Source organism: Leptodactylus fuscus, chromosome 4, assembly GCF_031893055.1.
Source record: "Leptodactylus fuscus isolate aLepFus1 chromosome 4, aLepFus1.hap2, whole genome shotgun sequence".
NCBI classification, from domain to species: domain Eukaryota; kingdom Metazoa; phylum Chordata; class Amphibia; order Anura; family Leptodactylidae; genus Leptodactylus; species Leptodactylus fuscus.
In genome coordinates this window covers 194,376,917-194,392,355 of record NC_134268.1, presented here as the reverse complement: position 1 = coordinate 194,392,355, position 15,439 = coordinate 194,376,917, and the positions used below count along the sequence as shown (strand labels likewise).

Sequence of the window (15,439 nt, the reverse complement as noted above, 5' to 3'; positions counted from 1 at the left end):
GACTTTCATGTGGAATTTCTCATCCATGACCCCCGATGTGTGCTCAGTGACAATATCTTTTATGAGTTTCTACTCTATAAATATAGTAACAGCGAGGCGAGGTCTTCTAATGATGTAATTTTTACTTGGAAACACATGTGGTAGGAACATCCATTAGTAACTTTGTGTTTCTGTGTCTACATTGCTTTGGCAGTGGATACGGCTGTTGTGGCTTGTGTTCTGCTGACCTGTCAATTGGCTTGTGTTTCCCCCCCATGTCTGATGTAACATTGGTGAAATTTCACAAAAATAGAAGCAATGAAAAATAAGTTCCCAGTCTCATACATTTCTCTTATTTTTGGCAGGTGACATCACACAGAAAGGTTATGAAAAGAAAAGATCGAAATTAATAGGAGCCTATTTGCCTCAGCTACAAGGTACCTCCCAAATTTTCTAACCTAGCTTTTCCTCCCGATATTTCTGTATTTTGAAATCACTTGTTTTCGCCATAAAATAATTTTGGAGCTCCTTTTCTAAAATGTCTATATTCTGTTATTCCTATATTACACCCACTTTTTTGTTTTTTTTTGGTGCAAGTGTGAATTTTTGGATAAAAATTGCGACTCATTCAGTTTTGCACCTGCACAACACTGTCCTTAAAGGGCTCCGTCAGATTTATCATCGTTTACGTTAGTTTTAATGGACCCAGAAATGTTATTTAATGTGAAATACAAGCATTTGCTAAAGGGCTTATTACATGGACCAGTGACCGGGTCTATTATCAGGAGTGAACATTTGTAGGAATGGCCTGTGTAACTATGCCGGTGATCACCTGACAAATGTGCCAATTTTGGCGGCAAAGAAAATCACCGTTTGTTGGTAGAACATTAACCTGTTTAACTCCTTCCAGACCACCCGGCAGTCCACTCTTAAGGTTGCAAGTGCATATAGTATATATAGATGTGTGTGGATGTATACATCCACTGCAGTGCTAAATCCTCACTCTTCCCTTGTGCACCCTGTTCATGACTTTATTTTACTTGCAGCTCCTTGTATCACATGCATCATGGGAACTGTAGTTTCTTCACAGGTTCACTGCACGTAAATAACAGTGATACAAGGAGCAGCAAATAAAATAAAGCCAAAGGGTGTACAAGGGAGGTGTAAGTATTTAGGACTGCGGTGGATATATTTTCCAATTATTTCTGGAAGCTGGAAAACTCCTTTAAGGCTAAGGCCCCACGGGGCGATACGCAGTGCGGGAAAACCGCAACGGGAATGTATCACGGTTCTTCCTGCAGCGCTTTAAACAGAAAGTTCTCTGGAGTTTTCCTCCGCGGACTTTGTTACAATTATATCCACAGGGAAGCCACCGATGTTTCCAGATACAATTGACTTGCTGCGATTTCCAAAACCACGCTGGTTTTGGAAATCACAGTGTGTCCACACTGCGGTTTTTCCCGCAAAGTGGGCATTGGATTCATAAGAATCCCATCCAATGCGTTTCCGCCGCAGGCAAATCGTGGTGTTTTCGACCAGGATTCACACTTGTATTTGAGTCTCCATAGGAATCTGCTTAAAATCAGAAGAGAGAAGAGTTCTACAACGAGTACTTTTCTCTCCGCCGGCTTCAGTATACCACCTAACATAAACCTGGCAAACTCCATTATAGTCTGCAGGTTCTGGTAACCGCTTTTTAAATGGACAGGGTCTGCGTGTTTTTGGGTCCCCATGTGGACTTAACGTCAAGCATACTTCCAGTTATAAATGACTTTTCATAAATGAATAGCACAGGTAATAGTACAGTAATATAAGAAACCTTGTAATTTATCTTTTTTTTTTTTTTTTTCAACTGTAATTTTTATTGAATTTTCAAGAATATTTAACAATACAAATAAAAAGCAAGCCAAACAAGTACCAGAATCAGATATAGAGCTCTATGGAGCAGGAAGGGGTGGAGGAGGATTCTCCTGCCAATACGGTTATTTGAGTTATTGCCTCATTCTTTGCACTAATAGCCTCTTATCTACAAATATAGCAGTATTGAAAGCACACAGACTAGCAGAGTGTATGGGCAGCAATTGTATAGGGTGTCTTTTCTATCTCCCCCTCCTTTCTTTATAGACTAATATGTAGAAAATAACTGAGTAGTAAGAGCTATGGTTGTTTCACTACCACCCAGCTATTTCAGACACTTATGAAGCACGGTTTTATTTATTTTTTACTTTCCTTATCATTTAAAATTTATATTTATATAAATAATATATATATGTTTTTTCTGGTTTTTGTTTTGTTTTCTGCAAGCAGTGTATTATTTGGAGCCTACATATCTATATGTGGGCCATATTCTGGTTTCTTGTGCAGACTCTCTTTAAACCAATATGATATGTACAGTGCACGCTTCTGGTCTACTTTATACATATGAGTCTAGGTGCATGTCCAAGATAAAAATCTATTTACCTAGAGATGAGTCCGATGTACTGATCCTGTCCTCCCATCCTGACACTTCCTAGTTCCCTGCCAGTCTTTGATCCTACAGTGATGGACTTGTTGATTGGTAGCAGTGGTCACATGTTAGGGCTAGCTCACAAGTGTTAGGCTTAGATCACACGGGGTAAGGGGGGCGTATTTTGGTCCTGATTTTGACGCAGGAAGCCGCGCCAGAATAGGGCCAAAATACGCCTGCCGCAACTGTCGTGGCTTCCAACAATCGCGGCTTCCCACTCCAGAGTAAGCCCAAATGAATGGGCCTAGTCCAGAGCGTTCTGCCACGAGGAGGATGCCACAGCTGAATCAGCCATGGAATCCGCCTGAAGAAAGGACAGCTCATTTCTTTTTTCCGTGAGCAGCATGGTGCCGCTCATGGAAAAAAGTAAGCTAGACCGCTATTGTGAGGGGACGGATTATGACGTGGATTCAGCACCAAAATCCGCCCCCTCTTACCTCGTGTCAACGGGGCCTTAGGGTGGTCGAGGAATTTGGTAAGGAAAAAATCTTCTTCAGGAATTAGGAAGCTTTTTTGTAGCGTTTTTTGACGATTTTTGGAGCATTTTTTTGAGGAGTTTTTTGTTTCAGGTTTTTATTCTCCAGCACAGTGAATGGACCTTGAATTTTTTTTAAAAAACCCTGCCAAAAAACGCGCCAAAAAACCGCTAGCAGTTTTTCCACCTCCCATTGACTTGTATTGGTTTCCTGAGGCGGAATCCACGTGAAGGAAGGTCATGTCACTTCTTTTTTCCACTAGCGGTCTACATAGACCTCTATTGTGAGGTGGCGGATTTTGAGGTGGATTCTGCGTCAAAATCCGCCCCCTCTTGCCCCATGTGAACGAGCCCTTAGTGTTAAGTGAGGTCAGAAGGTCCACAGTTAACATGGGGGATCGGTAATGTGAGAATAACTTTCTATAACATTCTAAGCTTTCAAAAAAAAAAGTTTACATGGCAGATAACCTCTTCAATGCATACCCCAGACCATAGGCCAAATGAATATAGAACCCAGAGCAAACTGCAAATGAATACAGATCCCAAACCAGACACTGAATTAATAGAGACCCAGACCAGACAATAACATTTACAGATCAGACAATGAAGTAACTTCATAGAGACCCCAGACAAGTGGTTCTCAATCTGCAGAACGCATACACCAAGGGTACATCCTGCGGTCACTGGAGGTGCACGCTGAGGCTAAGAACCACTGGTCTGTATTACGTGCTACCTGTAGTAGGGGCCTTTATAATAAACGTGGGGGCAATTATGTAACAAATGTGGGGCACTGTGATGGCCATTTTGTTACATGTGTGGGCCAGGATGTTACACGTGTGGAGCACTGTAGGGGCCATTATATTGCACTTATGGAGAACTATAGGGGACATTGTACTACACATGGGGTCACTGAAGGTTCCATAACATTACTGTTATAGGTCATTAATAAGGGGCTGCTCTCCCGGGTTATTCGATTGGGACTTTTTCTCACTAGAGGTTACTTCACGTGAAAGAGTTGAGAAATACTGCCCTAGACTATAGAATAAATTCATACATACTTTGGACTAAACAATAAACTTATACAGAAACTGCAGTGACTTGGTTCAGCCACTGCATAGAAAATGCATCTGTCTGCTTCCTGCTCCATTCTCTGTGTATCAGCTGCTGAGAACATCTGATCTGCGGGGGTGCAGGGTGTGAGACTCCATCTTATACTGATGGCTTATCCTATTGCTATTTTTAAGCCCGGCTAACCCTTTTTAGGATAGGCTCACAGTCCGTAAGTACTTTTAGTGACAGTGAAATAATTCCTTCTTTGTTACTAATGATATGTTCTTACTTTTTTGAGTTTTTACTTAATCATATAATAAATATTATTTTTCTTGCAGGGGTGGATCAGGTACTACCACCAGAACGTAGAACTCCTGTCACCCCTTCCTCTTCCTCTAGATATCATCGTCGGCGCTCCTCCGGCTCCAGAGATGAACGCTATCGATCAGGTAAGATGCCTGGTCCAGGGGTTTCGTATTTGTTTTTTGTTTTGTTTTTTTAAATGTAGATTGTGAGCCCCACATAGAGATCACAATGTACATTTTTTCCCTATTAGTATGTCTTTTTGGAATATGGGATGGAAATCCATGCAAACACGGGGAGAACATACAAACTCCTTGCAGATAGTTTTTTTGCCCTTGGCGGGATTTGAACACCAGGCCTCCAGAGTAAGGCCTAATGCACACAGCTGCGTGTGCTGAGTCTTTCCCAATGGGAGGTGCAATGCTCCATTACAATTATAGAGCACGCCCTATCCCACTCCGTTGCATTGTAACTGAGTCCTCTCTGTTGAAGTCAATGGGGGACCAATTGCACTTGGATGGGTCTTGGATGTCATCCGAGTGCATTCCGCTATAACATTGGTCCCCTCTCGACCTGCACTCCAATATATGCATGTAGCTTAAGCTTTATGTCTGTAGAAGTCCGGAGACTGTGAATGCAGCTATAGATCAGTGCATCAGCGACAAACATTGAATTACTGTTTTTTTTCAGATGTACATACAGAAGCAGTCCAGGCGGCCCTTGCTAAACATAAAGAAAGGAAAATGGCTGTACCCATGCCATCAAAACGGCGCTCCCTTGTGGTGCAAACATCAATGGATGCATACACACCCCCAGGTGAGCTAATACAGAAGAGTTTTTTTAATTTTTCATAGAAAACATGGTTTTATATATTATTTGTTGGATGTTGCTATAAATGCATCTTGTGCAAATTGTTGCAAGAGTAAGCTAAGGCGTATACAGTAGCTTTTCATACATAAAAAATAAAATTTATTGCTTAAAGTGGACTTTTCACCACCTCCAAAAAGTCCAGCTCTTGCTTCCTTCAGTTTGCACAGCTTCACTGATTCCTATTAATCCCCACCATTCCCTAGCAATCAGTGCAGTTAGTTTCAGCGCCCAAGATTCTAATTAGAATCTGTACTGTCAGGCGGGCAGTCCCTTTCTGCTCCAGCCCTGGACCGCCCATCTGACAGTGATGAGCCCAGTTGTGCTGCTCCGAATGCTCAGGAATGTCAGGGGCTAGAGAAAAATTCAAGCTGTGCTCAAATCAGCCCGACTGAGTTAGCAGAGATGGTGAAGGATCCTTTTTAAATCCCTGAAATACATAATAGTCTATAGAGTAGTTTTCTTGAAGGCATTGTCTACCTTAGGAAAAAGCATTCTCATATATCTTAATAAGGAATTATCCAGTGCTCTGGTGTCCCTCGCTGCTGTCTGGTCCTGCGGCGCCCACGTACTTCTTCCGAGGAAAATCCTCGCCTCACGTTACACTGAGATCAAACAGCATCCTAAAGAAAGGAACCAGGACGTCACTCACATGCAACACCTGTGACGTCCCGTGTCCTTTCCTTAGGTGAGATGTGGCGAGGACTTCTCCTGGTACAAGACCTTGGGAGCGGTAGGACCAGACCACGGTAGGAGACACTGGAGCACTAAGGACAGGTGTGTGGTGTTTTTTTCCACCTTCCATGGCCTCCTTGAAAAAAATTGCATATTCTGGACAACCCCTAGAAGTAGACCTCCTTTTCAGGATCACACACCTCCTGGCCACAGATAAGGCATCTACAAAGAGTGGCTCTCAGTCTGGAGGACATTTTCAGTCAAAGGTTTGCCTACAAATTACATCAGATTGTCAAGGAGTCCTTCAACAAGTAGGAATTGTCCAAAATGTAGAACCTTCGTTAGGTTTGTTTACATCGGTCTGAGCAATTGTAGAAATAATTTATCATTAAAAATGAATATAAAAGATCATCATATAAATACCATTCTTCTTTATCTATGTCAGTAATACCACTTATAGTAACACTTCTTATACTGTAGTTATTCATGACCAGTTTGTGGCTTTTATGAGAGCGGTCACTGGGCAGCAATGATGCTCCTTGCCCAACATAAGAAGTTCCTTCTGATCATCTACAAGCATTGGGTTTCCCTTGACAATCTTTGGCCCCTGGTACATAATGTTGTCTGTACTTTTTGGCAGATACCTCTTCAGGCTCAGAGGACGAAGGATCAGTACAAGGGGACTCCCAGGGAACTCCCACCTCAAGCCAAGGAAGTATAAACATGGAGCACTGGATTAGCCAAGCGATCCATGGGTCAACCACATCAACCACTTCTTCCTCTTCAACACAGAGTGGGGGCAGCAGTGCCGCACACAGATTAGCAGACGTCATGGCCCAGACACATATAGGTATGTAATAACCAAGCTACTGACTTCATGTAATGATTTTTCTATTTGACAGAAGACCTATAAGACCTAAGGTAATGACTATCTATGTTTATTTGGCCATTTTTATTCAGGCCCTGTGACTTGACAAGAAAGAGAATTTTCGATTCAATTCAAACAGCTCAGCACCACGATTTACTCAATCCAGCAGGCCGCAGCCATCTTCTAGGACTCCTATAGCGCAGAGACCAGACCCTCCTCCACCCGTGTACTAGACTTTTATTCTGCCTCTTTCTGTCTTGGGTTTCGAACCCAGAACCCTCTGTATGGGAGGCAGAAACCCTACAAGATAATCTACAGGTCAACTGTTGTAAATGAAGGATTTTCTAAGCAAAATCTGCCTGAAAAAACACCTCTCATTAACTTCAATGGCAGCCGCTCGCTTTTTTTTTCCCGCTAGCTAGTAGAGGAAAAAAGATGCAACATGACCTATCTTTCCACTGATTCAGCTGCGGCTGATTCAGCTGCGGTGTCCGCGGCTTGACACACGTTCCTGTTTAGGCCCGGGCCTAATCAGGAGCAGGATGCCATTCGGAATGTTTTCTCAAAGTGGAAAAGGTTTCCGCGACCTTCTCTTCTGTGTGAACATACCCTTAGATTACAGTCGCACTCATACATTGAAGCCGCACTGTCTCAGTACTTTTGATCTGCGGGGGTCTGCATCACCGTAATTATAACATACCATACAATGCAGTAAACACAATTTTTATGGTGATCGCCAAATGGCTTAAAGGGATCCTATCATTCAGAAGCAATTTTTTGTTCCTAACACGTCAGAATAGCCTTAAGAAAGGCTATTCATCTCCTACCTTTAAATGTCTTCTCTGCGCTGCCGTTCCGTAGAAATCCCGTTTTTTGCCGGTATGCAAATGAGTTCTCTTGCAGCACTGGGGGCGGTCCTCAGCGCTCAAACAGCACCGGGGGCGTCCCCAATGCTGCCAGAGAACTCTCCAGCACCGCCTCCATCTTCTTCAGGAACGTCCTCTTCCTGTGTCTTCTTCTGGCACAGGCTCACCTCATCGATGGTTAGCTGTGCATCTTTTAGCTTAGTTTACAGCTACGTGGATCACTGTCCGTGATAAAAATGGCCATTTCCAGTGCATAGGAGCCGAAATCAACAACAGACTGAATGTTATGCAATGTCAGATTATGTCTGGATTAAGGGATTGAGTTCATCACGTCTACCTCTACCTTTGAGTGTTGGCTCAAAACAAGCTATGAAAAGTTCACTACATTAAAATGTTGGTTTGACTTCCACAGGCTCTGTTACGTCATCTATATAAAGAGTCCACTGACTACACCTAAGCAGCAAAGCCATGTTATGGGCCGAAACAATATCCTATATATGAGAATTGCCTAGCAGATGGTTAGGAACCATTGAAGCATACAAATTTTGCCAATTCCTAGTCTTGTGGCAATTGTTTGGCCTGTGCAATGGCTTCCTGCCATGAGTGTTGGTGGTTCTACTGTAGTATATCTTCAACGTCTTGTGTATTTTGTCTCGCAAGAGCCTTTGCTGTCTTGGCTTACAATTGCTTTTCTTTCCTGAAGGGAATAGGAGGACAGATGGACAGTATCACAGTATGTATAGCTGACTTTTTGCATCTTGAATTTGCTCTCCAGTGCTAGCTGCCCAAGCTTCTTCCTTGTTATGTTGACTTGTCCCTTTCCCTAGTATGGCAATTTGCTTCTTTCCTGGTCATGTTACATAAAATCCAAAAGCATTGAATGTCAATAGGAGGGTTGTTTTTTTTGGGGGGGGGATTGACAGATGGGTTCATACTTTATTATTGGGTGGTGGTGGGCAATAATGATATTGAGATAACGGTGATGACCACCACTCGCTATTGATATTGAGTGTGCCTAATGGACTTCATGAATAGTAGACTAAGACATGCCATAGAATTTTTTTTGGAAAAACAAAAAATCTGTTTATAATCTGTGAGTTTTATTATAAGACCACCTTGATTATAAACTGTTATTGAACATTAACTCCTTCACTGCTTAGCTGAAAGGCGACCCTCACATCTTGGTGTGTTTTACCTTCACTGACAGTTGTGCATTCCATCAAGGATCACTTTCAAAATGAGTCATGTGACACAAGCGGTCGCGGCTTTTTCTTAACGTCAAACGGACAGAATCAGGCGAGTGCTAAAGGTGCTTCTTGCCATTGGCAAAGCACACCTAAAAATGGTGAGTACATAAAGTTTCACAAACTCCTTGCTCCTCCCTCACATTACTTTACCCCCATATTTTTGGTGTAATGTTGTGCCCTTCCAGATTTGTTCCCCTGAGTTGGTCCACTACTAGGTGTACTGTGGTTTTACAAGAAAATTATGCTGGGCCTAGTGTAAAATGTTTGTTTATAGTAAATTTTGTGAACTCGTGAGTAGGAACTTTCATCACCTCCAGGTCTTAGCAATTGTTAATAGGTACCGCTCCACTGATTCTAGTGCAGTTGGAATTTTTTCCCCTCTGTTCCTGAGCAATTAGTGAAGTTAGTTTTGGAGTCTGATGTTCTTACTACACTCTCTAATGTAAAGTGGGTGATGTCAGATGGGAGCAGGCATGGGGGTTTGAGTCTGAGTTCTGATGGATGCCTTGAGTAACACCCACTTGCCTTTTCCTGTCTGACTCCACCCACTTGACCTAGGAAAGTCTAGCACAGGGGTGCCCAGTACGTCGATCGCGATCTACTGGTCGATCGCAAAGGACGTATGGGTCGATCGCGGAATGCAGGGATCCCCGGTGTCTGCTTTTTCACAGTGCAGGCTGAGAGTCATCTCCGGACACTGGCAGGCGGGGCTGCCACAGCCCCAGCCTGCCAGTGTCCAGAGATAATGCTCAGCCTGCGCTGTGAACAAACAGACAGCGGGGATCCCTGAACGCCGCTGTCTCCTGCTCTCACGATCCGCCCGGCCCCACCCATAGGCCCGCCCCGCCCCCGCCCTAGTAGATCTTTTGCCTTGGTCAGCTAATAAAGTAGCTCACACGTTGAAAAAGTGTGAGCACCCCTGGTCTAGCATATCTGGCATCAACTACCTGCACGACTTGCTCAGGAACGGTGCTGGCTAGAGAAACCATTCCAACTGCGCTGGAAAAAGGGCTAGTTCACATTTGCGTTTTTTGCAGGCGGATTGTGACGCGGAATCCGCTTGCAAAAATGGCTCCCATTGACTTCAAAGGGAGCCGCTCACTTTTTTTTCCCCACTAGCTAGTAGCCGAAAAAAGAAGCGACAGCTGAATCCGCCACAGTGTTCGCAGCTTCAGACACTCTTCTGTTTAGGCCCATTCATTCGGACTTAGTCAGGATCAGTATACCTCGATGGAATGCAGATGCTGCGTCGGCATCCCGTCGTGGCTAGCGGCACAGAATGTTCACAAGGTGGAAAAAGTTTCTGCAACCTTTTCCTCCATGTGAACATACCCTTAGTTGTCAGACAATAAAGATCTTTGCTGAAATCAGATCTGGAGTCTAATAAAGGATGAAAAGAACTTCAGTCGTTGGAGGTGTTGAAAGGTCCTCTTTGGTTATAATCTCAAAAAGGTCCCACATAAAAGGAAAATTAAAAGATCAATATATGCATGAACATTTTAACGGGATTGTTCAGGATTTGAAGGTAATTGATGCTGATGTCCTATTCACAGGATGGGTCATCAGTATCAGATTGGTTGGGCTTCGACACCTGTCCCTGTCTCAATCATCTATGTATGGAGCTTCCAGTCCATACAGTGTAGTGATGGGGGCTGTAACTGTAGCCCACTCCCACTCTCTTGGGATGGGGTCTGGGTGTCGGACCCTGACCAGTCTGATAATGATGACCTATCCTGTGGATAGGTCCTCAGTATCAGTTACCTTTAGATCCTGGACCTCTTTAAAGGGAACCCATCACATTGTACATGTAGTCCTCTCTATGGGCAGCATGTTATAGAGCAGGTGAAGCTGAGCAGATTGTTATACAGTATGGTGAGAAATGATTCAATATAACACATTTTATATATTAAAGTTCCTGCTTTTTTATGCTGATTATCCAATCAGTGGTCCTATTCAGTGATTGACGGCTATTGCTGTAACACACTCATACAGGGAAAGCTGTCCATCCCTATATAGGACTGCCCATATGACTCCTAAGGCCAGAAAAGGCAAATATTTACATGAATGAAATAAGTTACGGTATACTGAATATTACTCCGTAAAATTATATGTCATTCTGCTCAGCTTCTTACTTTATAACATTCTGCCTGTATAATGGTCTTTATAATGTTTTCTAAAAAATTATTTTAGTAGTCTCTCAGACATGTAGAATATTAGTATTATTGATACGTAAAGTGAGGCCAAGTCCGTTTAGGGCATAGTATGCTTCATGATGGAAGTCGGGCAATGAGAGGTGTAAATCAAAAAGTTAAGGAGCTGCTAAAGGCAAATTCGTATGAACATTTATGTACAATCCTTGTCCCATGTAAACCTAGCCCAATCCACTGACAGGTAAGCAAACACATAATATTGACCGGAAACATGATTTGTATAGGCACAAAGTTGCTTGTTGGTCTGCCGCACATTTTCCAATGTATACAAGGGGAGTTCAGACAGCAGAGGTTACTGTATGAGAGGAGGGGTACTAACATTGTGAAAATAAAAATGGACCCACATCAATTTGCTACAGTGTATTGAAAGCCAGGACACATTATGGGTGCAGACTAGAAGAGCCCTTAGAATGGAAGGAAATTAAATTTGCCAACATTTGTTCTTCCTAAAGGAACAAAAAAAAAACAAAACGATAAAAAGCCCCAAAAAATTAAAAATAAAATCTTCCTGGCACTTCCTCCCTGAATTTCCTCCTTTTCTTTGATCCTATTAGTCTCATTTTACAAATAAACCTGAGAAATGTATAAAGAAGTCACAGGAACCAAATAATGTCCCGTCTTCTCCTCACTGTCTTGTATCTGGCTGTAAGACAACTGGCAGGAGCAGAAGCCTTCTTGCTGTGCCCTGTCTTCAGCACTACAGAGGGTCACCCCACTTGTCTAAGCATCCATTGTGTTCTCTGTAGGATTTCTACCTATTTCTTTTTAGGGTCCTACAGAAAGTGCTGTAGGACAACTATATCTTTGGTTTACTCTTTATTTCTAGGTTTAGTGTTCCTCTAATAGTCCCTTTTTGTTATCAGATGGGGAATTACTGGGGGGGGGGGTTATTATGGAGGGGCTATGATGTATGGCTCATCCTCTTTACCCCTGCCACCACTAATAGAGACTCTTAATGGGTCGACCATGTCTATACAGTAATCATTGTTCATGAACCAACATGACTTACCTGATAGAGGTCCTTATATCAGTACATCTATAACATACCCTACTGAAGTGGAGATAGTTGATGCTTCTGCCCCAGCTACAGTCCCAATCTATAAACTGGAGGGCCCAAAGAATAATTTATCGATGGGCTTACGTGAAGGCCTCCGTGTTCAGACTCATTCAATCCTGGCCAGTAAGTGGCCCTTTTTACTTATGGCAATATGAATTTCACCTCAAGTAAGTTTTTGGAGTCATTTAATCTGTAGAACTGCTGCCGTTTTTGCCAGATTTTTGTGTAAAAATTTTTGCACAAAAATGTAAAAAAATTTGTGTCCAAATGGCAGCAAATTGTAAATACAGTAGGGCAGATAGACAATCGAACTTTTAGACAGTGCAAAGTTAGACCAGAGAGTCTTGGCGCGTTGTCAAGAATTTTGGGGCCATGTCGAGATTGGTGGGTGCACAGGTTTATATATTAAGCTCCTCCCTCTTTTTCATCAAGACGTGTCCGATAGTCAGATACAAAGTGTCTAAAACACATAGAAAATAAGGCATGTACCCAAGTCTTTTTGGATTAAGCCAGAATTCTTGTGTATTTTTGTTACTTTATATGAATTTTTCTTCTTTATGCATCTGGAATGTGTTTGTTCCCCTTTTGTGGTTTCTTGTGCCTGTTTGTAGTGTTTTATGGTCACTCTCCCACAACCCTTTTGCCCCTGAGAAAATAAACCCCTCTAACATACTGTATAAGCAATTGTTTGTCGTTGTTCAGATATATTCCCTTTTCCGTTTCTTGTTTCGCTCGTGAGGCTTGTTGAGCATTAAGACAAAACCCCAGCATGGGCTTGCAGTATTTCTTGTCGTTGCGAGACGTTAATGGAGTATTTAGAGTTTGATGTATGATGGAAGGTTAACGTGACTCGGGTCAGTACTTCCAAATTGTTCCTCGCTGATGCTTTTTGATACATCCCCGCTGCGTGTTTGGGAGGGGGTGGTTTGTCTGGGAAATTTGTCTGTGTAGTAAACACTGATGCCACTTCAGAATGGTTCAGTGGAAGAAGCCATCAATCATTGGGACGCGTCTCTTCTTGCATGTTGAAAGAATCTGACATACCCGAAGACTCATTTTTTACATACACTACTGTTACTCTTTTATTGTATGCCATCTAATAGGGGTTTCAGGGCCACATGCTGCCACTAGGGTGGATGGAACGGGCAATTATATAAAAGCATGGCAACATTTTACATGGGCATATACAGTATTGTGCAAAAGTTTTCGGTGGGTGCAGAAATGCTGCAAAGTAGTTGGGGAGCGTTAATAATTTACTATTGTCTATTAACAAAATTAAGAAAAGGAACCAAAGAGAAGTCTAAATCCCATCAGAACTTGGTGTTACCAAAAATTTCAGTATAACATTTAACTTTTTTTTTTTTTTTAAACTCTCTTTATGCTTAAGAGTCCAGTGGGCGGCCCCAATTACATGATCATACAGGGAAGGTTGCCAATTATTTAGCAACACCGCCCACTGGGCCCCTAACTATAAAAAGAGCAGGGATTTCAACCTCTAAGGCCCGGTTCACTTCTGCGTTCGAGTTTCTGTTCCACTTGGGGAAACCTAATCCACATAAAAAAGCGGTTACCTAAGGAAACGCCCTGAGCCTATAGACTATAATGGGATTTGTGTGGTTCCGCACAAAAAATGCGGAGAGAAAAGTCCTGCTTACAGCGCTTTTCTCTTTGCATTTTTCATGCGGAGAAGGGAACGGAATCCCCGAACGCAGATGTGAAGTGAGCCTAAGTCACAGGTTATATATTATACAATTTTCTCCCCACAAAACCGCATATCCGTCTTCTCCGCTACTCCTGCTGTATACCATGCTACTGATTATTGATAGATTGGATAGTGTTTTCAAGGTGACAGATTCCATTTAGGAGATGACTGAAGCTAGAAATCATTGACTGGAGGTCATTAAATCATCTTACAATATCTTTTTTATTTTGCTAATATTTTTTGGGGGGTTGCAAGAGCCGCTGGTAACCATGAGTAATGATTATTATAGTTTAGGACTTGGCCACGTTTTTCAAATATTTACATTTTTTTTTTTTTTACTTACAAAATATTTAACACTAGCTGTTACCCGCGACTTCGTCTGCGGTGATTGTAGAAGTGGGTATATACAGGCGCGGGTAATGTTTTCGTACTGTGTATAAGGGATGGGATATGAAATGTAAGTTTGTATCTTGTTTTTGCTGTAATTCAGAGAATACGTGAGACTTTTGTGTTGAAGTTAATTTGTATTTGAGCTGCTATATATACGGTGTTGTGAGAAACTTTACACAGTGACTTTGGGACAGAAGTATTTGAAGTTAACCTGTTCCCGCCGATGGCATTTTTTGATTTTCGTTTTTGACTCCCCTCCTTCTAAACCCCATAACTTTTTTATTTCTCCGCTCCCAGAGTCATATGAGGTCTTAATTTTTCCTGGGACAAATTTTTCTTCATGATGCCACCATTATTTATTCTATACAGTATAATGTACTGGGAAGCAGGGAAAAATTCAGAATGGGGTGGATTTAAAGAAAAAATGCATTTCTGCAACTTTCTTACGGGCTTTGGTTTTACGGCGTTCACTGTGCAACCAAAATGACATGTCCCCTGTATTCTTTGTTTCGTTACGATTCCCGGGATACCAAATTTATATGGTTTTATTTACATTTTGACCCCTTAAAAAAAATCCAAAACTGTGTTAAAAAATAATTTTTTGAAAAGTCGCCATATTCCGACAGCCGTAACTTTTTTATACGTACGTGTACGGGGATGTATAGGGCGTCTTTTTTTGCAGGACCAGTTGTACTTTGTAGTTCTACCATTTTCGGGAAATGTTATTGCTTTGATCACTTTTTATTCAAATTTTTATCAGGATCAAAATAGTGAAAAAATGGCGGTTTGGCACTTTTGACCATTTTTCCCGCTACGGCGTTTACCGAACAGGAAAAATATTTGTATAGCTTTGTAGAGCGGGCGATTTCGGACACAAGGATACCTAACATGTATGTGTTTCACAGTTTTTAACTACTTTTATATGTGTTCTAGGGAAAGGGGGGTGATTTGAATTTTTAATCCTTTTTATTTTTTTTATATTTTTTTTAACTTTTTTTAAACTTTTTTTTTTTTTTGCATTTATTAGACCGCCTAGGGGTATTGACATGGGTGGGCGGTGTCACGGATTGTCAGAGTAGTGGGGGTCGGCAAACATGGCTGGGTCGGAGTGTTAAAAAGAGCCTCCTGGAGTATTGTTAAGGTGAGGGGCAAAGTGGTAAAGTATATGTATATGTGATTGTGTGGGGTTAGGGGCGAGGCTGCAGAGGGCAATATGAATTTTGGGGCTTGCTATGGTCCAAAGT

At 42.1% G+C, this 15,439-nt stretch overlaps 1 protein-coding gene across 10 annotated transcripts in view; it reads left to right on the top strand.

Moving 5' to 3' along the window:
• DIP2C (disco interacting protein 2 homolog C) overlaps window positions 1-15,439 on the top strand; it is a 346,599-nt gene that overhangs the window by 175,331 nt on the left and 155,829 nt on the right. For 5 of the 10 annotated variants that reach the window (XM_075271574.1, XM_075271578.1, XM_075271579.1 and 2 more), the window contains 6 exons: window positions 345-416; window positions 4,349-4,459; window positions 5,004-5,129; window positions 6,496-6,705; window positions 8,293-8,322; window positions 8,797-8,934. In XM_075271574.1, the coding sequence (XP_075127675.1) occupies window positions 345-416; window positions 4,349-4,459; window positions 5,004-5,129; window positions 6,496-6,705; window positions 8,293-8,322; window positions 8,797-8,934 (687 nt within the window). The remainder of the gene's footprint in view (window positions 1-344; window positions 417-4,348; window positions 4,460-5,003; window positions 5,130-6,495; window positions 6,706-8,292; window positions 8,323-8,796; window positions 8,935-15,439) is intronic. The other 5 variants (XM_075271580.1, XM_075271582.1, XM_075271581.1 and 2 more) reach the window with 2 other exon arrangements.